We start from the raw sequence: 23,922 nt of genomic DNA, 5'->3' as shown, positions 1-23,922 counted from the left end.
AGTTCTTAAAGTGCTTGCCACAAGATCATGGGAACCTGAGTTCGGCACCCATGGTAAAGCTGGGCAGTCCAGGCCAAGCAAGATTACATAGAGAGTCTCAAAGCAAAGCAAGGGCTGGAGAGATGGCGCAGTGGGTAAAGACACTTGCCGCCAAGTCTGAGGTTCTAAATTTGACCCCCTGAACCCACATGGTAGAAGGGGAGGACCAACTCCCACAAGATGTCCTTCGGGGGTTACGAAATTATTCTCAAGCTAGAAAATTGAAATAATGCATTATCTCAAACTTGAGATGTCATGCTGTTGGCTTACTCTGTTGTTTCCCTGTTGGGAACTTTTCTCATGGCGAATGCTACCATTGCTTTGAAGAGATATTCTTCATCTGTGCCCCAGACATACTGAAAGAAAAGGGAAAAGGAGAGTATAAGTGGGGGGGCTGTCCATTTGGAAGTGTGTCCCATCACCCTCTTTCTTGTTTTCTTTCTCCCCCACCTCCATCTGTTTCTCATGCATTGGAGATCCAGGGAACTCACATTCTTATGATCTATGTTTCCTGCTGCACTCTCTTTTCTTGACCCTGTAATGCCACTAATCTGCCAACCAACTTGATATTTCTACAACTCATCCTGATAGATCATGAGAATATTGTTAGGATCTGGGTTCATACTGAGAGGGAAAATCATATTTTAGCATTGCTGCTCTTGCCCTCTTCTGAAGGAAGGAACTGTAAATAAAATGAGATGACCCCAAACAACAGCAGAAATATCTCTCCTGGTTACCATCTCTAGACAAGAAGGGTATATTCTTTTTTCCTAAATGTAATGATCTGTCCTGTCCCTTTAAGAGACAGGGCACGCCCACTCCCCCTTCCCCTCCCCTAGGCAAACTGATCTTCAGGTTCCAGCCTGAGTCCCTTCCTCCTCCCCCTCCCCCTCTCTCTGCTCTTCTCCTTCCCCTTCCCTTCCATAACCCACTAAATAAATATCCAGCCTCACCCTGCATGGCATGCCCATCTGTCTGTCTCTCTTCATGACCTGCTGCAGCCATTCGGGGATTCACAGCATTTTATTTTTACCTTTATACTCAATACCTTCATAATGTCTGTATACCTTGTACTCTTTTTAATTTTTTCATTTAATTTTATTTGTTTGGGTGCGTGGGTGGCATATGTGAACGCATGTTCATGTTTGTGCATACATGTATGCAGGTATACTTGCCCATACATGCAAATAAGGCCAGAGATTGCAGATGTTGAGTGTCTTCTTTATTATTCTCCACATTTTTTGTTTGTTTATTTTCAGACACAGTCTTGATATGTAGCCCTGGCTGGCCTGGAACTAGGCATGTAGACTAGGCTGCTCTCAAACTCAGCAATGTGCCTACTTTTGTCTCCCAGGTGCTGGAATTAAAGCTTTGTGCCTCCACACCTGACTCCACCTTATTTTGAGTTATGGTTTCTCTCTGAACCTGGAGCTTCCTGTTTTGACTGAGTAGACAGCCCCCAAGGGCCTCCTGTCTTTGTCCTCAGTCCCAGCCCTGAAGTTAGAGACACCTACCACAGCACGAAGCTTTTCTTGTTTGGAGATGGGGCAAAGCTGAGGATCTTTACTCACGGAGCCATCTCCCTTGCCCCATAAGTTCCCCGGTAGTTCTGAAACTTTCTTCACTCACTTCTATTTCAGCCCTTCCTCTCAATCATGTCTACATTGCTGCAGCAGAATGCCATCAAGAAGAAAACTTTGTCTCCCTTTAGATCATGTGCAAACACTAAGTGTTGCATTTTAATACCAACCTCAGACATTACCTGAAATAATCGTTCAGTCTGGTTTCCCTTTTTCTGAAACAGGGTCTCACTCAATGGCCAGGCTGGTTCTGAACTAGACTTAAGCAATCCACCCACCCCAACCTCCCAAGTGCTGGAACTACAGATGCGCATCATTATGCCCAGCTACTTTCCTTCAATCTTTTCAAATATTTTATTATATTTGTACTTATTTATTTTGTGTGTGTGTTTGTGTGCATGCACACTTGAGTAGAAGTCAGATAACTTGGGGTGAGTTGGGATAACTTGGGGCATCAATTCTCTCCTTCCACCATAAGTCAGATAACTTGGGGTGAGTTGGGATAACTTGGGGCATCAGTTCTCTCCTTCCACCGTGTGGGTGGGTTCTGAGGATTAAACTCTGATTATTTGGCTTGATATCAAGTGCCTTTGCCTATTGAGCCATCTAACTGGTCCCTCCTTCGATATTTTAAAGTGAACTTGAAAAAACATTATTTGAGAAGTTTGTACAAGAGTGTAAGGCGTTTTAATTAAATCTACCCTTCCTTCTTTCTAACTCCTCAAATATCCCCACTTTTCCCTACTTCATATTAACTTTTTATTTTCTATTATACCATAAAAGTTTAAAAAGTATTAACTATTTCAGGGCAAAGATCTTACTTTTTTCTCTTTTTTTGTGATAAGGTTTCTCCGTGTAGTCCTGGCTTTCCTGGAACTCTGTAGACCCTGCTGGCCTCAAACTCACAAAGATCCACCTACCTCTGCCACCCCAGTGCTGGGATAAAAAGCGTTAGCCACCGTTACCTGGCAATAGATCTTACTTTTAAATGATATAGTCTAATAAAATAATTGAGCACAAAATATAAATAAAAAGTGATCCAGCTAAAATAGCAAACAAACATCACTCGGCGCTAGCTAGGGAAATAGCTCGGTTGGTAGACTGCTTGCCTTGCATTTATGAGGTCCTGAATTTGACCCCTGGCATCACAAAAACAAAATAGCATCCACAAAAACCCTGTCCACTTGCTGAGCAGTGGCTTACAATAACCTTAGGACCCAGGAGGGAGACAGACCTAGGAGAATCACTGTAAGCTCAAGGGCAGCCTGGTCTACATAAAGAGTTCCCGGCCAGCTCAAACTGCATATTGAGACCTTATCTAATAAAAATCACACATATAAGGCTAGAGAGATGATGACTTAGCAGATAAGAGTACATACTGTTATTCCAGAGGACCTGAGTTCAGTGCCAAGAACCCACATCAGGTGGCTCATAGTCACCTGTAACTCCTGCTCTGGGAGATCTGACACACTCTTCTGATCTCCATGGACACCCACATACACACAAAAACACACAGAAACACACATAAATAAAACAGAATCTCAACTTTTAAAAAAATAAGTATACATATATGTTGCATGTGAATATAATTATATATACAATATTACAAGTGTGCATACATTTATACACACACATGGGAGGCTTTCTTGTGAGGAAGGAGAGATGGGGAAGGAGCTTGGTCAAGTATAAAGGAGAATGTGTACCAAACAAAAATGAAGGCGCTAGTCAGAACTTGCCAGAACATGGCTTTAAACTGCGTTTTGGATCTCGGAGAGGATTCCTTAGTGTCCCTTACAAAGCGCGCACGAGCTCCGTCAGCAGGAGTGCAGTTTAAGTCACAGAGTAGAGCTCACAGCTATTGGCATCAGGAGGGGACAAACTAGTGCTCCTTTGTGTCGGGTACTGAGCCCGCAGAACCATCTCGAGCGGAGGAAAAGACTAAAAGCCTGTGTATCTCTCGTGTCATATTTCTGCTATGCTTTTCAAAGTGCTTCAGAGACGGTTTCCAGGCAAAGCAAGCAACGCATAATGATAATTAACAAAAATGTACAACTGAAGAAAGGGTAAGGAAAGAGTTACTAAGCGTTACAGTCCAGAGAACAAACTAACACTCAGAGACGTACAAGAAGGCTTCCTTCTGTGCCTGTTGTCCAGACACTTGACAATATAGACACCTAAGGATGTGAAACTGACTGTGTCCTTAGAGGAACTTGTGCCTTCCCAGACCACGTGGTGCATATTAGCTGCTTGTCTTCACCTCTCATCCAAGACTCCTTGCATCTGTATTTCAATAGCAGTGATATTAAGTCTCCAGGTCACTTTGCTTTCTGCCTACATCTAAGGATACTGAAGCTTCACGTTTTAGTTGGATGATTAAAAGTAATAATAAAGTCACAAAACAAGGTTTGTTGTTCAATTGTAAATGCACGGTGCCCTACCCCCAAATTACCCACTCACTTCCTAGAGTTCTCCGAAAGTTCTTTATCTCAAGACAATTGTCTGTCCCAAGACCGCTTCAAACCTCCTGTCCCCCTCCCACAAGCAAACACTTTCCCTGCTCCCTCGATTCTCACTGGATGCTTTGGGTTTTAGAGCCCCTCCAGCCCCTGAGCTGAAGACTGAACCTGGGGCCTCTCACTTGCTTGGCCAGCACTCTACCACCGAGCTAAATCCCTGACCCCTGGGCCTTGTAATTTAGAGATACTGTCTCAGCTTATCAATTTAAACTCCCTCCTCCTCCTAAAACAAAGAAACAAAACTTCCACCACCAACACACATCCCAGCCACTTCCTCTCCTCAAGTGCCAGACATTTCTCTCCTGATAATGGCTAATCTCCACGGGCGCGCTAGGAATGCTTCTCTCCTCCTCCCTTCTCGGGCTTCTCGGGCTTGAAGCAGTTTCTTCTGTGTACTCGAGTCCAGCTGGAGCCTGTCCACTGACTTTACTCCTGCTCAACTTGTTCCCACTGAAACAACAGCAAAACCTATGGCTCTGCTTGATCTTCCCACCGCTAGCTCTCTCCAACCTTTCCCGGCCAGAATTCTTTGTACTGTTTCTTTTGACACGGGGTTTCATACATCTCATGAAGAATTGACTGTGAACTGCTGAGCCTTCTGCCTCCGCCTCCCGAGTGCTAGCAGGCATGGTTTATGGGATGACAGAGATGGAGCCTTGGGCCTCGCACACGCTAGGCAAGCACTCTAGCAACTGAAGTAAAACCCCAGCTTCTTGCCCCGCCAAAGTTCTATACTTCTCTGCATGTTCACCCCCAACTCACCCTACTTATTTTAGCCCCTCCAATATCTGCCTTTCAGTGCCACCACTTTACAGAGACAGCTCTCTGTAAATTCCTCACCAACCTTCATATTGTTCCACACAGTGAGCCTGGCCTCTCAACAGCATTTTCAAACAGCTCCTCTGTCTTGAAACAACCCCCCAGCTGACCCCCACGTGCACCACCATAGCACATATTTCCCAAGCAGCCCCTTTTATCAAGGTCCTCAAATGCCATGTTCTTCCTCCCAGCTTCAGTTCCAGACATCGTCCTTCCATCCTTCATGCTCACTAAGCTCCTTCTTGTGATAATTGCTGTGTTCATACGTGATGGCCCTCTGCCATTCCTTCTTCTCTCCCCGCGTGTCTGTTCATGGTCACATTAGACATGGCAGAAGTATCTGGTACTGAAGTTCCTACTAAGGACAGAGCCCCTGTATATCTCTCCTTCCCGTAAGACTTGTCAAGATGGCACATTTGCATTGGGCTTACTGAGTATTTAATGGACAAGTGATTCTCTCACTATTGTAAGCTCCGCAGGGCACAGACAAGCCCAGTGTTAGCTTTATTGCATCCTCAGCATCCAGCCAACTCCAAGGACCCTCGGCTAAGAAATCTTATACACTAGTAGGGAGCAGGGTCTGGATTTGAATCTCACTTCTGCCATTTACTGGCTTGAAATCTTCAAAGAGTCACATTATGTCTTTGGCCCTGTGTTTTCTCACTCATCGCATGAGAACGGGCATACCTGTATTCAAGAGGGTAAGGGCTCAATAGGCTCATAAGAGTCAAGTCCACACTATTTAATGTTTAATGAATGTCTTAAATGTTTGCTATTATAACAACTCTTACCTATCAGATGAATAACGAAAAATAAGGCAATGTGTTGGTCAGCAAATAGAATATCTCCGAATTCCTTTGGCAATCTGGGTTTTGTTTGTTTGTTTATAGTATGAGGCATCAACATCACCCACTAGTTTAAAACCAAATGCAGAGCACGCTGGGAAACTGACACTAGAGTAGACAACGCCATCTTCTTCATTCAATGATCTTTCCTATTCGTCCACCCCTTACAGGCGCTGTGAGCATTTTTAACTTGTAGGATTTCATAAGCACCATTTCTGTCTTGTCACTTTCATAGCTGGGAAGAACTGAACGCTTTGCATAGCACTGGAAAATTTTGTACTGTAAAATATTTTTATGTTGGTAGGCACCAGTCTTTCTTTCAACATCCACAACAGTGAAGCGCAGACTCAACCTGGACTCAGACACCTACATCAGACCAGACAGGACCCCTTTGCTCCACGTTACTGGATTGAGAGGTTTAAGTGTTCAAAACGGTTTTGTGCAACACAATTTTTCCCTCCTGTTTTCAGTCACTCACTACCGATCAAGGACTAGAAGTGAACCCCTTCTATCGGGGAGTCCCATTTTACTGTGATCGAGCTTTGAGAAAAGATTAGACTTGAAGACTCAAGAGAAGGTCACTATACGGACAAGTCATCTATTAGAGACAGCCTGGAGCTCTAGGAGAACAGAACCTGAAATGAGCAGTCAGGCGTGTCACTTACTGCTTTATCTCCAAGAGCGGTTCTGATGCTAAGTCTCACTTTAAAGGCATTTTCTGCATCTGCCAGAGAGAAGCAACAACAAAGTGCAGTAAGTTAGGATGAACGGAGAGAAGAAAGCCTAGTAAATCCTACCGTTTAATATAGCCCAGATGACCATAACAAAGAACTACAGTTGATCTGCCCCGGTACCGCTACAACTTTAATGGAAATCATATTAAATCATTTACACTTTTCTTTCAAATTCCTAAGAGCCATAGGTTCAACTTTCAATCCACATGTCTGCAGACTTAGAAAAAAAAATCGTTTAGGTTGTTTTTCACTCGATGAGCTTGTAAGCACTTAGGAAGCTGTTAACTTATGCTTTAAATTTCAAGGTTACATACCTGGACGACAGAGTTCAGCATGAATGGCAGTCACCAGGAACAAGAGCGACCACAACATTCTTTCAGAGTCAAAAACAGAAGACAAACTGGGGGAAAAAATCCCCTCTCCACTTAAAGCTGCTTTAACTATTCTGTGAACCGGATTAGGGTATCAGAGAAATCAGCGAGCCACCATCTAAAAGGTTTAATAATTAACACTCATCAGTTGAGTTAATACTTCCATAGAAGCGGACCATCTCCTGTCAGTCATTTACGAAAATCTATCTGGGAAACAGGTTAGTTGTTTTTTTTTCCCCCAAACTCTGCCTCAGAAGAATGTTTCCTCTGCTGACATCATCAGAATCCTCCCTGACGCCTCCTGTAGTTAAGCTCATGGTGGAGAGCACCGAGTCCTCTCTGGAGGTTTTCTTTGGCATAAACTGTGTCCTTTCACTGATAGGCTATCATAGTTGGGAAACAAATATAACTCCTTTTCATCTCTAGTGAGAAAGGGGAACACTTCCTAGAATGTTGGTTGGTAAACAGTCCCCCCCCCGCCCCCAACAAGGAGACGGTTCTGTTGAAGCCGAAGGTCTTAAGCTCAACGTTAATGATATGAAGCCTTGCTGCCCAATACGATGATTACTAGATGGTGATGATGCCACCTCTGACAACGCTCTGCCCTGGTGCCACTAGGTACAAGTGAATGGTAACCTCTTAAAGGGGGTGCGAACTGCTATGAAAACTATAATTTAATTTAGTTTAAGTTGCCACATGGTGCTACTACACTGTTTGGTGCGACTATTTAACAGCGACTAAGAGCTGCTTACTGTGAAGTAGGCTCCCTGCACTATCTCTCACATCCTCACAGTGGTTACAATTATCTCACATATGAGGTACCAAAGAAACTGGGTGTTAAAGTTATTGGCAGCAAATGGAATGACAGCAATGGCTGTCCCTTTCCCAGCTACCCTGACCTACCTTGAACCCTGTCACCATCATACTGAACCAGTGTCCTAATAGGTCAATCCTATTGGAAGATCTAGATCTAATAGGTCAAAACTGAAATTACAACCAGGCCCTGAGATACTCTGAGGATTGAGATACCAGGGATGAAAAGCTCTCCCCAGGTGGGCATCCCACCAACAGTGCCAATAAAAATCCACTGGGTTCTATGCCTGGGCTTTCCCCTCTCCCCTTATGGTACTTCCTTCACGGAAGGTCAGGAATGGGAAGATTAGCTTGCATGGCTCCGATGTCAAGTGGGGCATTTGGGTTTTAAGCATCAGAGTGGAAGCTATGAGCAGGAACACTTCTGTAGCACTTTGAGAGACATAGTAAAGGGGGGATTTGGTTGGAGAAGGCCCCTTTCTGTTAGCTCATCCCACCCGAGGAAGGCTGTTACCATCTTCTCTGCCTTGGCACCAAGGGCACTGAGAGAGGAGAAGCTGTCCCAGAGGAAGAGGCAGACAGCCCAGCCATTCTAGCAAAGGCCGTTAGATGCTTTAGGAAATTTTCCTAAGGGAGCTGACCTAACTCCTCCCTCCCTGAAAAAAAAAGTCAATGAAGTTGTCTTCAGAAGGAAAGGTCAACCCACACAGGGATAGAGACTTAACAAAGATTTCAATAAGGGCACAAAGGCCTGTTAGACACAGATATCTGATTCGATTTGCTTTTAGTCTTGCATTTCATAAAGTAGTAAGTTCCCATATGCTCTTACTTACATGGATGTGACTAGGACTGAGGTCAAAGTTAACACTAAAATACTTAATCTTAGCCAGTGTGCTACATTCATTTCCAAAGAGGAAGAAAGTCTTCTCTGAACAATTACTGTTTCTCAGTGATCTTTTAGTCTCATGTACATATATACCTGCAGGCACTGCACACACATGGTGTATAGACATACACACAGGCAAAATACTCATACACATAAAATAATAGAAAAAATATGGAGAAACAAAAAGGTTTTAAGTACACCTAACACCACCAGCATGAATGACTAATGCTGATGTATTTTAATAAGTGGCACACGTTTTACTTAGTTTTAAACTTTGTTTTTTCTTTTTTTTTTTTTGAGACAGGATGTCATATAGTCCAGGTTGTCCTCAAACTCACTGAATAGCCAAGTATGACCTTGAACTCTTGGTTCTCTGGCTTCCAACTCCCAAGCACTGCAATTATAAGCATGCATCACCATACCTGACAGTTGTGGGTCTTCTTGTGTGTTCTGAGGAAATGCTGTTTTCACTCATTATGGTGGCGCAATCAGAACAAGGTGGTATGATGTTGGAATTTGAACATGGACCTTGTCTTCTATCCATAGAGGAATGATGCTATTCCACAGAATCTGACAAATGGTGCTTCCTAGAATAATGGTAACGTTTAACTCTAAACACCAACGAATAGTTTTCCTTTCTTTTTATTTTTTGTATGTCTGAGTGTACATGTACATACATGTATGAGTTGGTTTACATGTGTGAGTGGGTGCATGTGTGTGGTTTCATGAATTCCAGGGAAGAAAGAATGTAGGTGTCCTTCTCTATCACTCTGTCTTTTCTATATGAGTCAGGGGCTCTCTCTGGCCCATGAGACAGGCTGCTAGTCAGGAAAGCCCATGAGCCTCCTGTTTTTGCCCCACCACAGTGCTGGGGACACAGATTTGAGTGTACAACCATGCCAGGCTTTTTATATAGATTCCGGGGACTTGAACCTAAGTTCGCATACTCAGATAATAAGTGCTCTAACCTACCAAGCAATCTATTCAGCCTCCAAAATTATTGTGATTACATAATTATTATTATTGGGGGAAATTGTGTGGAGACACACATGTACAGTGCCATGGTATACATGTCAAGGTGCGAGCATAACTTTGTGAAGTTAATGCTCTCCTTCAACCTTTACATGGATTCTGGGGATCAAACTCAGGAAGTGCCTTTACCTGCTGAGAGCCATCTTACTGGTCGCCAAGGGTTTGTTTGTTGTTTTTTTCTTTTATTTTTACTTTTTTAGTGTGTGTGTGTGTGTGTGTGTGTGTGTGTGTGTGTGTGTGCGCGCGTGCGCGCGCACGCACACGCGAGGACAAGATTGGGAGCCCGTGGCCTTAGCTCTTGTGTGGAGATCAGAGAAAAACTTTCAGTATCCAGTTACTTCCACCCAAGGACCAAATTCAGGTCTTCAGCCTTGCACAGCAGCCACCTTTTCCTACAGAGTCATCTTGCCAGCCTATCAGTAGTTGATATTACATAGTAATCAATATTATTTTTATTATCTATCTATCTATCTATCTATCTATCTATCTATCTATCTATCTATCTATCTATCTATTCATAGGAACAGGGTCTCCCTATGTAGCTCTGGCTGTCCTGGAACTCACTATGTGAACCAAGAGGGTCTTGAACTCAGAGAAATCCATCTGCCTTTACCTCTTGGATGCTAGTATTAAAAGGGAATGGCCTCTCTTTCCCTTTTATAAATTTATTTTTAATTTGAGATAAGGTCTCTCTAACTTGTTCAGGCTGGCCTTGTATGCATTATGTAAACCAGTCAGACCTTGAACTTTGATTCCTCCAGTCTCAGCCACCTAAGTAGCTAGACTTGCAGATCAGCACCACCAGGGCTAGGTAATATACCCTGTTTAAGCTTTTCAGTGTGTGTATCAATTTCTCTCGTTTTCCATTACACTTGACAGATTTACCTATTCATGTTGTAATTGAGAAAGAGCAAGATCATGGATCTAGCTTCAATTCCATTTTGATTTCTGATTTATTAGTAGTTTATAAGCCTTTATTTCTATGATCATTATATGTTTATTTTTCTTAATTTCTAATTCTTGAATTGGTTAATAAGTTCATTTATTTTTATCTTTCTCATAATGATTGCAAAAATATAAGATTATCAAATTATATATATATATACATCTGTATGTATATGTGTGTGTGTGTGTTTTGTATGAATGCATATTTGTGTGCCATGTGCAGGCAGTCCTGTAGAGGCCAAAAGAAGGTAGCTATCTCCTGGAACTGGAGCTACAGGCTTTTGTGGCACAGTGGTCCTCTGGAAGAGCAGACTGTGCTCTTAACTGCTGAGGTATTTCTCCAGTCTCTACTGATCGATTTTTATTTTCTAAAAGTTTAAAGTTGGGGCTGGAGAGATGCCTCATCAATTAAGAACACTGGCTGCAGCTGTGCGCACTGGTGAACACCTTTAATCCCAGCTCTGGGAGGCAGAGGTAGGCAGATCTCTAGAGCACCCAGGTTCAGCTACCAGCACCCACATCATAGCTCACACCTGTCTTTAAATCAAGTTTCAGGAGTTCCAGTGCCCTCTCCTGGCCTTCTCAGATACTGCATACACATGGTATACTTACAGGTATTTATTGAGGCACATTAAATAAAAATGAATCTTTGTAAGTTTACAAGTACAGTTTTAAGTTTTCTCTCTATCCCAATAATTATCTAAAAAGTATGTTCTACAGCAAGTCAGAAACAACAATCGGCTGTAGGATATTTGATCGCAATCTGTGAAGCTGTGTCTCTGTTCTACCTCACCTGCCTAATGCACCGTAGCTGAACAGCCAATAACTAAGCAGTACAGTATAGGCTAGACTTCCAGGCAGAGATGGGCACTCTAGAAAGAATCTGAGGCACCACAGATTAGCCATTGAGATGAGGAGGAAGTCAGATGTACTGTACTGAGGAGAGGGAATACACCATGTGCCAGGATGTAAATTAATATAAATGGGTTAAGTTTTAAGAGCTACTTGAGAACAAGCCTAAGCTAAAGCCAAACTTTCATAATTAATAAGAAGTGTCCCTATCAAGATTTTGGAGCTGGAAGTTCAAAGAAAGACCCATCTGCAGCAATCCAAAATGGAATCATTTATAATATCGACTTTTATAGGTTCTTTCTCAGTTTTGTCTCAAAGACAGGAGATGCTGCCAATAATCTGAGGTGCCACAAGTTAGTTGTCACAACGAAAGTGTTAAAAGCAAACTGATTGTTAAGTAGATTGATAAAGATCCCAATAAAATACAGGGGAAGCAGAATTAGACAGCTGGGCTCTTCTTTCTCAAGATACCTTTTGCAGCTTTCAAAACTTTGCACAGATTTGCTGTTCATTTCTATTACAATTACTCTATTTGTTACATTTGTTTACATAATTTGTGCATATGTGTACACGTGTGTACATGCCAGTGCATATGGACGCCAGAGGACAACTTTTGGAAGTCGGTTGTCCTCTTCTACTATGTACAGGCTCCAGGGATCAAACTTAGATCATTAGGCTTGGCAGCAGTTACTTTACCTGCTTGTCATCTCACCTCCTCTTGATAATCTGTCTGTCTGTCTGTCTGTCTGTCTATTTTGCAATGCTGGGATCAAACCCAGGAACTCATATGTGCTAGGCAAATGCTCTGCCACTTATATACCCAATTTTGAAACAGAGCTTATTAAGTTGCCCAGGCTGACTTTGAACTTGCTCTATAGCCAAGCAGTCCTAAAACTTTGATCTAAACTCCTGAGGAGCTAAGATACCAGGCCTGTACCAGGCGATCCAGATCAATGTACAAATTTTCATTAGCAGATTTCCAGAGGCTCTCTTGCTTTACGAACTGCTCATGGAGGCAGTTTCCATAACTTCTCAGTCACTGTGCTAATGATGACAAAAATTTCAATCATGGCATATCAAATTGATTTCTAAACATTGAGAGTATAGAGAACATCAAGAAAATTTTTAGATTATTGTTGCTGGAAGTTTTCAAAGGGCAGTCATTATCCTGAGACAGGAAAGACACATTAACCTCACCATGTTTTTAATACCCTAGCAGTTTCTGGGTACATGATTATTGATCTCATGCTCAGAAGAAAATAAAATATGAGGTGACACAAAACAGAAATGTGTCCATTGTTTTTCTGACTCATGTAGAATGCTATTTTACTCTTTGTTTTGAGACAGGGTCTCTCTACATAGCACTGGCTGTCCTGGAACTTGCTATATAGACTAGACTGGCCCCAGACTCAGAGATTCAACTGCCTCTACTTCCTGAGTTCTGGGATTAAAGGTGTCTACCACCACTTCCAGCATAAAATGTTTTTAAAGCTCAGTAAAGGTATAAAACTCATGTGGCTATGGAGGCTCCATTTATCCACAATAAAGCAAGAGATATCCCTTTAAAATCCGAATCTATTTTGTTTCATTGCCACAACTGGAATGATTTTATTTGCTTTAAATTAAGACACACAGGGATATTGGCAGTTCATGAAGACATTTTTTTTTATTGTCAGAATGAGACTGAGCCTGAGAGCTGTCTCCTCCCATTTTATATTCCTCTCTAATGCTGGGATTAAAGGCGTGCACCATAACCACCCGGTTTCTATGCCAAACTAGTGTGGCTACTGGAATTAAAGGTGTATGTCACCACTGCCTGGTCTGTAAGGCTGACCAGGGTGACTGTTTTGCTCTGATGTTCAGGCAAGCTTTATTTATTAAAATACAAATGAAATATCATTATAGAAACAGGCAAAAAAAAACCAAACAAACCAGATGTCTCCGTTAGGGTTTTTAGTGCCGTGAAGAGACACCAACCACAGCAACTCTTATGAGGAAAATGTTTATTTGGGGTGGCTTGCTCACAGTTTCAGAGGTTAGCCCATTATCATCATGGTGAGGAGCACGGCAGTGTGAAGGCAGATGTGGTGCTGGAGCTGAGAGTTCTACATCTTGTAGGAGAAAGGAAGTCAACTGAGACACTGGTCAATGTCTTGAGCATAGGAAACCTCAAAACCCACCCCCACAGTCACCCACTTCCTCCAACAAGGCCATACCTACTCCAACAGTGCCACACCTCCTAATAGTGCCACTCCTTGTGAGACTATGGGGACCGATTACATTCTAACTACAACACCAGAATAGAACAAAACAAACAAGCAAACGGGGCGGGGGGGGAGAATAAGAAGCATACACATACATACACAGAGACACACGTGTGAAAAAGCCCACAAACAGATCAGAAACAATAATATATAAGCAAAAGACTAGTAAGATATAGATAGATACATGATAGATGTATATATACCCCAACACAGATAGATAGATGATAGATAGATAGATAGATAAACAGATAGATGTATATATATACACACATATATACTCATACACACAGACAGATAGATGTGTATATATATACATATCTATATAAATATATATTTACACACATAGATAGATACATAGATACATAGATAGATGATAGATAGATAGATAGATAGATAGATAGATAGATACAAGAGATAGATAGGAACAGGCAAAGCATTATGAGACAAAATGACCTCCCTAAATACCCATTAGCTAGTTCTGTGTTGACCACCTATTGCTAAGCATGGGACCTCACTTGAGTGTGGTTTGTATATCTACTGAGACTCCACTGAAGAAAACTAATTTTTCCCTTGTGAGTGTTTGTCACTTGGAGATAATGTCTTGGTTAGAGTTGGGGTCCACTTTCCCCTCTCAGCGCTGAGACCTTTCTGGCTTCAGCCTGTGCAGGCCCTGCACATGCTGCCACCATTTCTACGAGTCCATACGTGTGTCAGTCCTGCATACTACTAAAATAAGCTCATTTGACTTTTTACTAACATGAGTGAGAGGAAAAAGTGGTTTACTGGTTATTGGAGCCTTGAGCATACATGTACCATGGATTCAAAAACCCCTGACTAGTAGGTGCACAATGGAACCCAACATCCTGAAAAGCCCTTCCTGCCTTCCTTTGTCTTTGTTGTTTATACTCATACCATTTCGACATCCAAATACTCCTAAGCATTCCTGTGTGCGTGTGAGAGACTCTCAACTCTCTGAACCCTAAAATCTGAACAAGCCTGGCTTTCTCAGAAGCATCTACACCAATCCACAGCCCCATTCTCTTCTGAGAGTTCTCCCAGTTGTTCCTACTTGCCAATGCTCTCGTGGACCTCTATCCTTGTGTGCTTCTGTACACAAGATCTCCTGAAATGGAACCTGAGAGGTTTTATTTGCCTTTACACATCCCAGTCATTGTTCCAAGTCTGTCTCATTATCATCTCCTTTGAGGAGTCTTTCCTTGGCTTTTTGGTACAGATTTTGTAAGTGGCTCATGTAATCACTGTTCTCAAAGCACTTCTCTCCCACAAGTAATCCATTTCTTTTCCACCTAATTTAATTCCCAGTCCTACAAAGTCAACTTCCCCCTAGCACAGGCTCAGTTTTGCATATCATACCCAAGAGTGTTTCAGAATTGCACAAAACTAAACTGACTAATTTAAGCCAAACAGTGAAATTCTAGTAGCTTGACACCTTGGAGGTGAAGGACAGTCCCATGAATGACATTGCCAGTTCATTCTTCACATCACTGCTCAGAGTAAAACAGTTTCCAATATCCTTGATCAACAAGGAATGCTACAATTTTGACGTCTCCACCTCACCCATGCTCACTTTGTTTTTTATTCAAAATTTTTATACAGTTTTAAGGGGTGTTGGTTTTTGAGACAAGATTTCTATATGTAGCTTTAGCTGTCCTGGAACTAGCTGTGAAGATCAGGCTAGCCTCAAACTCACAGATCTACCTGCCTCTGCCTCTCAAGTGCTGGAATTAAAGGCATGCACCACCACTGCCTAGTTATCTAATATTTTTTATCATATTCTTTCTCATCACCCCCAACTCCTCCCAGATTCTCCACACTTCCCTAACCATCCAACTTTGTTTTTTCTCCCTCCCTGTCTTTCTTTCTGTCTCCCCCCCCCTCTCTCTCCAAAAATTAAAATCAAAACAAAGCCGGATAGTGGTGGCACACACCTTTAATCCCAGCACTTACTTGGGAGGCAGAGGCAGGTGGATCTCTGTGAGTTTGAGGCCAGCCTGGTCTACAGGAGCTAGTTGCAGGACAGGCTCCAAAGCTACAAAAAAAACCCTGTCTCAAAAAACCAATAAGAAAAAAATAAATAAAACAAAACAAACACACACATTCAATCCATTTTGGTTTGGCCAATTATTCCTGGGTATAGGGCCTGCCTGGAGTTTGGTTCCATGCTCATTTTAGGTGAGGAAATCGTATACAGGGATATTAAAAAGCTCATCAAATTTTGTAAGTTAATCAATAGCTATAATCGTGATGAACTTTGTCTTATTTTTCACAGGTTAACATTTTTGTTGGTCAGAGAAAGTTAATCACTACTGCTTGGAAATAAAAATTAATTCAGAGAAACCAGGTAAATGAAACTACGCCAACTTTTCTAAGGTAGGATTTTTTTAAAGCAAGTTCTGAGCTGGGCAGTGATGGCGTATGCCTTTAATCCTAGCACTTGGGAAGCAGAGGCAGTCGGATCTCTGTGAGTTTGAAGCCAGCCAAATGTACTGAGCTAGTTCCACAATAGCTAGGGCTACAAAAGAAACCCTGTCTTGAAAAACAACCAAATAAATCAATAACTGCAAGGTCTCTCTATGTAGCCTTGGCTGTCCTGAAACTGACTATGTAGGTGAGGCTGGCCTCCCAAGTGCTGGAAGTGAAGGTGTGTGCCACCATGCCCAGCTTTCAGACAAGAATTGAATGGTCAGTTTCTTCAATGAGCTGTGTCTCATCTTGGGAATGGAAATGCTATAATGAATTTCATCTACTAAAAGCCTAAAAGCAAGACTTAGCTGACATTTTGTCCTATATGTGCATGTTTCCACTGTTGCCCGGGTTTGTTAAGTAAGGATTATGGAGGACCACTGTTTGGGATTTAGAACCTGCATGAGGTCTCAGGAGACATGCCATAGCAAAATGCATCACTCTTTCGAAATGTCTCAACTGAGTGAAAACTTTAAGGAAGCAGATAGGTCTCAACAGCCCAGCTTTTCCAGAAAATCCGGGGTTCTCGCTGACTTGAGTCATTCAAGATAAGAAAATCTCTTCTACTTATTAACTCTTACTATGACTACTCTAAAGGCACTTGATGTTAGCCAACTCTCTCTCTCTCTCTCTCTCTCTCTCTCTCTCTCTCTCTCTCTCTCTCTCTCTCTGTGTGTGTGTGTGTGTGTGTGTGTGTGTGTGTGTGTGTGTGTGTGTGTGAATGCACATATGTGTTTATGTGTATATTAATCTGGTCTCAATTTCCATCTTACAAAAACCAATGTTTTGCTCTTGCACAGTGCAAACTTTTATGCTATTTTGTAGAAGAGAAGGTGCCCCAATTCATGAATCACAAATAAAAGTCAATTCTATCGATTACTGCATCTGCTACTTTTGCCTCAGGGCAGTTCTAAGAATTTTGTCATGACATTTTTTTCTAGCCTGAATTTATTGCAACCATGCTCTATGGAGTAGTATTATTCAGCCTTAATTCTCAATTTTGCCGCTAGTTGGGCAGTCAGGTTTAGGCCTCTTTGAACAGATTTCTTATGCAAACCTCTACAAATGTGGGTGGGAGGCATCAGGTGATATAACCTTTAAATTATATAGTCTCGTCTTCCTAACAGCATCTTAAGCATGCCCTCATTCTCACTGATGCAAAAGGCAAATGAGTTACCCAACGCCTCAGAGTTTCCAATGCCAACAATAATGAACTTGAGCCCTCTACTATCTGAATTTCATCTCAACAGCCTTCAATGAGAAATAACTGTGTGGACTGCACATGCATGTGCACGCGTGCGTGCGTGCGCACGCGCACACACACACACACATTTGACCCCCATCACTATAAATCAGAGATATAAAATGTTATTTTCAGACATCTGCCTTTCTTTTAGCTATGTCAGACACGATCAATTGATCATAGATTTTTTTCTTTCTTTTGGGTGTAAAGGAAACATTACTTCCCATATTAAGTTATTTTAGTCGACCAACATGGATGAAATTCTTTGGTAGTGACAGACAGGGAAAGATAATCGAAATGCAACTTTGAATTAAGCCAGGCTATTGAGGGTCTAGGCACTCAGCTCAAACGGAAAGTTTGGACAGTTCCTGAATTTCATTTATTGCAATTGTGGCAACAATTTACATTAGGGTGTCCGAGGATCACTATCTGTGGCCCTTCTGTCCACTTCCCTCCATCGTCATCATGAAGTCATTGTCTAGAGGTCTTGAAATGGGCTTTGTTTTTTTCTGCCAGTTTAAGAAGTTAAGGGGCAGCAAAAATCTCCAGGGCATTGGGAGAAAGAAGACAGCAGCAGACAGAAGCAGCTGGTGAAAGAAAAGGCTTTTAATTGGAGGTGAGATTACACACAGCCACACACACACACAGACACCCACACACAGCACACCACAATGCACAACTGCAAAGCAATGGGGAGACTTGGGAAGCTGAAGCCCAGTCTCTATTTAGGGGATGGGATTTTTAAGGGTCTTTAAAAAAATAAGATTTTATTTGTTTATTATGTATACAGCTTTCTGCCTGTATGTATGCCTGCAGGCCAGAAGAGAGCACCAGATCTCATTACAGATGGTTGTGAGCCACCATGTGGTTGCTGGGAATTGAACTCATGACCTTCGGAGGACAGTCAGTGTTCTTAACCTCTGAGCCATCTCTCCAACACCTTTAGGGGTCTTTTGAGTGGGTCTTTCTCCCCCAGTTTAGGGAATGGTCAGTTTGAACAAAGGCAGGGAGGCTGATGGATCCACAAGACTGGGGTAAACAGGTTCTGGTTTGTCCTTAATCTTGTTGGACTGGAAGGGGGGGCCTTACCCGACCTTTTTGTTCTCCAAACAGGGTCTCTCTATGTAGTCTTGGCTGGCCTGGGGCTCGCTATGTAGACCAGGTTGGCCCCAAACTCACAGAAATCTACCTCCGGCCTTTGTTTTAAGCTGCCAGTCTTTTGTCTCTGGCGAGGAAGAAAGTGAGAAAGAAGTCAGACAGGGAATGGGTCTAAGCTCCTGAGCCCCAGCAAGGAATCGGAAGTTTCCCTCAGGGTAAGAGTTAAGAAGTGTTTTTCAAAACCCAAATTTCGATTGGATTTTATGAATATTATAAAACCGTAAAATAATTGTCATTTCCTCTGTTCTGTGGCCCTTTAGAAGCTTAGATCCTCACCTACTTTCCACCTTCAGATACTGTTCTCTAGCTGATGGTTTGCGGTTAGATGCCTTAGTTATTCTCCCTCAATAAATTTTCCTTCAATTCTTAATATTTACCTTGGCAGAAATGTTGTGTATATTTTGGTAAGTTGCTTCAAATCATTTCTGGAAGAATGTTATCAAAATTAAAGCAGTCACTTCTACAGGGTGAGGAACTTAGGAGGTGCCCCAAGAGGTAACACAGGCAAGTACGCATGCGTGATAAGAGGGTTCTAAAAGAACCCTTCAGCTAGAGAGGACCGCTCTGATAGGCCAGCAGGAGTGTCTAAAGCGGAGATGGGGGGGAGCGATGTAAAACCAGCCATGTTTGGGTACCATGGAAACGGCCCCACCTGTAAGGGGAGGCAGGTGGTGCAGCCCAGAGGAAGAGGCGTGTCCTAGGCGTCAATTGAACCGTGAGGACGTGGTTACGGATGGAGGCGGGCTGGTGGCGTGGGCGGGGCGCAGAATTAGCTCGAGTGTGAGAGAGCGGCCGCTGCCGGTTCAGTTCCTGGCTGTGATCAGAGTCCCGTCATCGGTATACCTGCGCAACACGGTGGAAGCCGGCGCCGAGCCGGCCGGATCGCTAGGCGCGAGCGCTGCCGCAGGGCGGGACTATCCGGTTTATCCAAACGTGCTGGCCAAGGAGTCATGAACTCACGTAGTGTTGTGACGCGAGGGGGTGTGTCCAAGATGGCTGCGCGCATGAAACTGTGTGCCGGGCGTCCGCGGAAGATCGGTCCCGGTAAGTGCGTTCGACTCTGAGTAGCATTAGCAACAGTGTAACATGGCTGTCTGAGAGGACAAGGACTAGCCCTTGGCCCTTGCACTGTCGCGCGCTACCGTGGGCCGGAGAGACCCGTAAGATGTAGGTCCCCAGTATAGCGGAGGTCCTGCGGAGTAAGGAAGGTGTGGGGTGGTCGATGGCGGTTATCAATGCTCCCCTCTTCTATAAAGGGTCACCAGATGACCTTAAAGATGGTTTCCACTTACGAGGGTAGGAGACCGCATCTCTAGAAACCGAGGCTGAAGAAGCTGGAACTTCTCCGGATCCGCGTTATTGATAGCCTGTGATGCTCACCAGCCATCGGCAGCACAACTATGTCTGGAACACAAGTTTGAGCTCTTTCCACGCCTCTGTTTTCTTACGTCCTTTTCCTTTGTGCCCCTACCCCAGATCAAGAGAAGAGGAACTTCCAAAATAATGGGTGACTAGGAACCGTGGTGACAGCCGGAGTTAAAAGTTACTGGGCCGAAGCTGCTGGAAACTCGTGGACTGTGCTGTCCCTCGTTTGTTTATGACAGAGACAGAGAGACAGAGAGAGGGGGAGGGAGGAGAGAGAGAGAGGAGAGAGAGAGAGAGGAGAGGGTGGAGAGAGATTAGCAGATATGAGAGAGAGGAGCTTGAGAAATACTTGGCTGTGTGTGGCTGTGTCCACCTTAAGTAGGATAATCTCTTACGTGTCACTCCTCCCGAAGGCCACGTTCCTTTTTCTCCTGCTTTCTTTGCTGTCACTCTGCCGGTCTCCCTTCTAGTCAAGGTTTTGCTGATGTGTGTAGAACAATCCTAAATCCTAGTAAGCAAGCAGTCCTGTGCATCTCTCGGGGCACATGCACACAGGCTGCTTGGGAGCCCCCTGTGAACCCAGATTCACCGCACTCCCTGTAGCTGTTCTTCAGTATTTTGGAAACGAAAACTTCCCGTTGATTTTCCTCCTTTTCCTTTCAGGTGTTTTTAAAAGGCCGAATTGGGGATTCCACCGAAAGCAAGGAAGGGCCTGGGGTCTCTGCCTTTCTACACCTGCATTGCTTCTGGAGCCGGCCACCATTGCTTAGAACTGGACCGCAGTGCGGTCAATTGCATTGCGAGTGGAAGTGAGCATGAGGGAAATGCCGGCCGAGGTAGAGCGCCTTGCCCTGCGGACCTCTGCCACGGGTCAGACATCTGCCAGCGGGAATGCGGTAGTGGGGCTTTCTCTGAATTGTTAGTGGGCAAGGTGAAGAGGGCGCTTGCTCTTACAGCTCCAGATGAACTTAGTTGTCCTCCCTGGACAGGTCCACATAAGTTTCCACTTCTGTTGTTGACAGTTATTATTTTTCTGCCCTTGGTGTTTTTTAGGTCCCTGCATGTTATTTGGTATCCGCTTAGTGTTACAAGCTGAAGGGGTGACAAGCAGCCTAAAGATCAACCTTGAGGCAAAACTCTCTGCAAATTATCGTGAAGATGGAGTCTGGTCCAGAGGTCCTTGACAGCAGGGCTCTCGAAGTCTCTGTCCCTATACTTCTGACTTGGAACTGAGCCTGTGAGTACTGTAGTTCCCTTAGCAGAGCCAAAAGGCTTGTTGGGTTTATAAAAATCTCATGCTAAACATGTATACTTAGGGTGATGTTGACACTCCAGCGGGGAATTATATGCCTGAAGAACTGTGAGCATGACTAGGATGCACACAAAAGTACCCCCCTTTTATAAAGTTGTAGCATACTATAATTATGCCATGAAGAAAGTGGACAAGAACTGCAAGCAGTTTCAAGTATCTCAGAGTCTAATCTATCCTGTTTATCATTTTTGGTAAGGTCGCTCCATATACTGCAACTTTTTTTCCTATGGATCTCAACTTGTCCAGAGTTTGGATTTTAACGTTGGCAAGCAGTTCAGGGTTAATTCTAGCTGGCCATTTTGTAACTGTGTACCCTACTTTAAACATGGAAAAGCGGGGGAATTTGTAGATGAACATCCCTCCACGTTCTTTCCTTGGAAATTAAATCCAGGTCATGCTAACGCCACACAATAGACAGTAATTGCATATAGGAAGTAATCGTTTTCTTATCTGTCTGTTTTGAATTAAGTGTGTATGCCTGCCTGTCTGCCTGTGAGCTTCTGCTTGTGTCCACTAAGGTCAGAAAGATGGGCATTACATCACCTGGAGCTGGAGTCACAAACAGTTGTGAGCAGCCTGGTGTGCACACTGAGACTCGAGCTTAGTTCTTCCTTGACCTCGGAGCCATCTCCGCCCCAGGAGGTGATTATTCTCAATTGTGTGCTGCCCTGAGCCCTGAGCTGTTGAAGGGCATTTCTGACCTATGGGTAGCACCTTCCCCCAAACGATCACATTCAGAATTGTCCCAAGACGTTTCCGAATCTCCCCTGAGCAGAACAAAATAACGTTAAAAACAAAACAAGACGCTGAGACAAGGATAAGCGGCACACACTTAAACTTGTGTGTATGTGAATGGTGATGAGTTTATAATGAAATGGCTAATAGCTTCCAAGCAGTTAATATATTTCCCAGTATTAACAGTGAATTTTGGATTTTCAAACATTGCTTTGTGAGTTCATGGTTTCCTCTTTGCAGCTTATTAATGTAGGAAGAGTTGTTCGTTACCAATTCTGGTTACACTTGATCCTTGAGAATTGTATCATGAACATACTGCTACTGTCGGTTTATTTTCTTCAGCATTGATTGTGGTCTCATTAAATGAATTAGCCTTGCCCGAAACAGTCTCTGGCTGCTGCTGTTCATGCTTTCATTCTACCTAGGTTATTTAGAACACTAGTACTTCATGTTCTTAGGCTTAAAATAGGAAAAAAGTCAATGTTTGTCTAGTTACTAATGTTTTTATGTGACTGAGGAGTTCTCTTGCTCTGATTTTTTGGTTATTATTTGTTTTTATTTATGGGAATTGGAAGCTGAAGCCGAAGTCAGTATGCTCATATTAGGATTGCTTGCTGGGTTTAATTCCCACCAAGAAACAAAAAGTAGTGGCCATGGAATTACTTTATTAACCTCCATATTGTATGTCATGTTCAGGTTGCTAAGTTGTTTTTAAAATTAGGGCACAGTTGCCTTGATTTGGCTTCTAGAATGTTACACTGTCTAATCTGTTACAGTTTTTGCTACTCCACTGAGCATATGTCCTCTTGTGATTACCCACCCCTCACCTGCTTAGTTACAAAGACAATACTCATTGTTTCTTGCCACATCCATGGCTGCCTCCCCTGTGTGGCAAAATGCCTCTCAGGTGGTGGCCTTTTCAAAATGAGGGGCTCGCGCTTCCCTGAGCTTGGCCCCCTGCCCTGGCAGTCTGCTTGAGTCGTGGTGCCTGATCGGCCTCAAGACCCCGTTTGTTCCTGGCGATGGTTCTTTGCATTGGCTCTGCTATTTTTCTTTTCTTCTCTGTCCTATTTTTCTCTTATACAAAAAACATTAATCTGTTCAAGGAACCAGGAAACATTCCCAATGGCTCCTTGAATACGGAGGAACTGATGCGTCAATTCCCTCCCTTGATTCAAGTCATTAATGTTATGGTTTAAGACTCCGGCTTCGCTCTCTGGGGGGAACTTATGGATACCCTAGAATAGAAAGAGCTCATGATAGGAGAAGATGAGTAAATTATGAAGAAAAACGTATGGAGTGACATGAGTTACCATCTATGGAGAGGCTAGCCAGAATGAGAAACCCCTGGTGCATTTTAGATAGGAAAGAAAGGCAGGCTATTCTTGACAATATGAAGCCAGCCATTCAATATTGGAGCAAGGCCCTTGGGGGGTGGAATCCTGAAGAATGGTGTTTGGGTCACCATGGGAACAGATAGGATTTAGGGCCAATGAGAAAGTTAGCAGTTGGTTAATGGTATGAGAACGAATTTCAAAGAAAAGCTCTGCCCACCTGGCTCTAACCACAAGACATACTGAAACAATCAATTGCCTGTAATCATTTTTTTATATGTAAGCTTTTGTGTCTGCCAACTTCCTTCTGTAATCTCATAAAAGTGATGCTTGAATTTTAGTAAAATTGCAGCAGATTCAAAACTCATTAGAGTTGTGTCTGTCTGTCATTTGCCAAATCCCGGGTTCTCTAGCCTTCACCGCTGTTCTCCTTGGTCTGATCTCCAAGAGAGTCGGCCCGCGGCAGTTTCTGGCAGTTTCATGGGCAGGGGAAGACCCAGTGGCACTCAAGACCAAGAATGCCCAAGAATGCTGAGCCTTAAAGAAAGGTAAAATGCAAACCTCTTGCTAGTTCCTAAAACACAGAACTTAGCAT

The 23,922-nt window shown here is 43.2% G+C and overlaps 1 protein-coding gene across 1 annotated transcript in view; it reads right to left on the bottom strand.

Annotated features, from left to right (window-relative positions):
- Cltrn (collectrin, amino acid transport regulator) overlaps positions 1-9,125 on the bottom strand; it is a 29,708-nt gene extending 20,583 nt beyond the window's left edge. Inside the window, exons 1-4 of the mRNA XM_038317456.2 lie at positions 9,026-9,125; positions 6,848-7,022; positions 6,465-6,523; positions 310-395 (exon numbers count right to left, since the gene is read on the bottom strand). Of these exons, the coding sequence (XP_038173384.1) occupies positions 310-395; positions 6,465-6,523; positions 6,848-6,905 (203 nt within the window). The 5' untranslated portion in view covers positions 6,906-7,022; positions 9,026-9,125. The remainder of the gene's footprint in view (positions 1-309; positions 396-6,464; positions 6,524-6,847; positions 7,023-9,025) is intronic.
- Between the last annotated feature and the right edge of the window lie 14,797 nt (positions 9,126-23,922).

Source organism: Arvicola amphibius, chromosome X (assembly GCF_903992535.2).
Source record: "Arvicola amphibius chromosome X, mArvAmp1.2, whole genome shotgun sequence".
NCBI classification, from domain to species: domain Eukaryota; kingdom Metazoa; phylum Chordata; class Mammalia; order Rodentia; family Cricetidae; genus Arvicola; species Arvicola amphibius.
The sequence above is the reverse complement of the archived record's forward strand: the minus strand, read 5'-3'. Positions and strand labels throughout refer to the sequence as shown.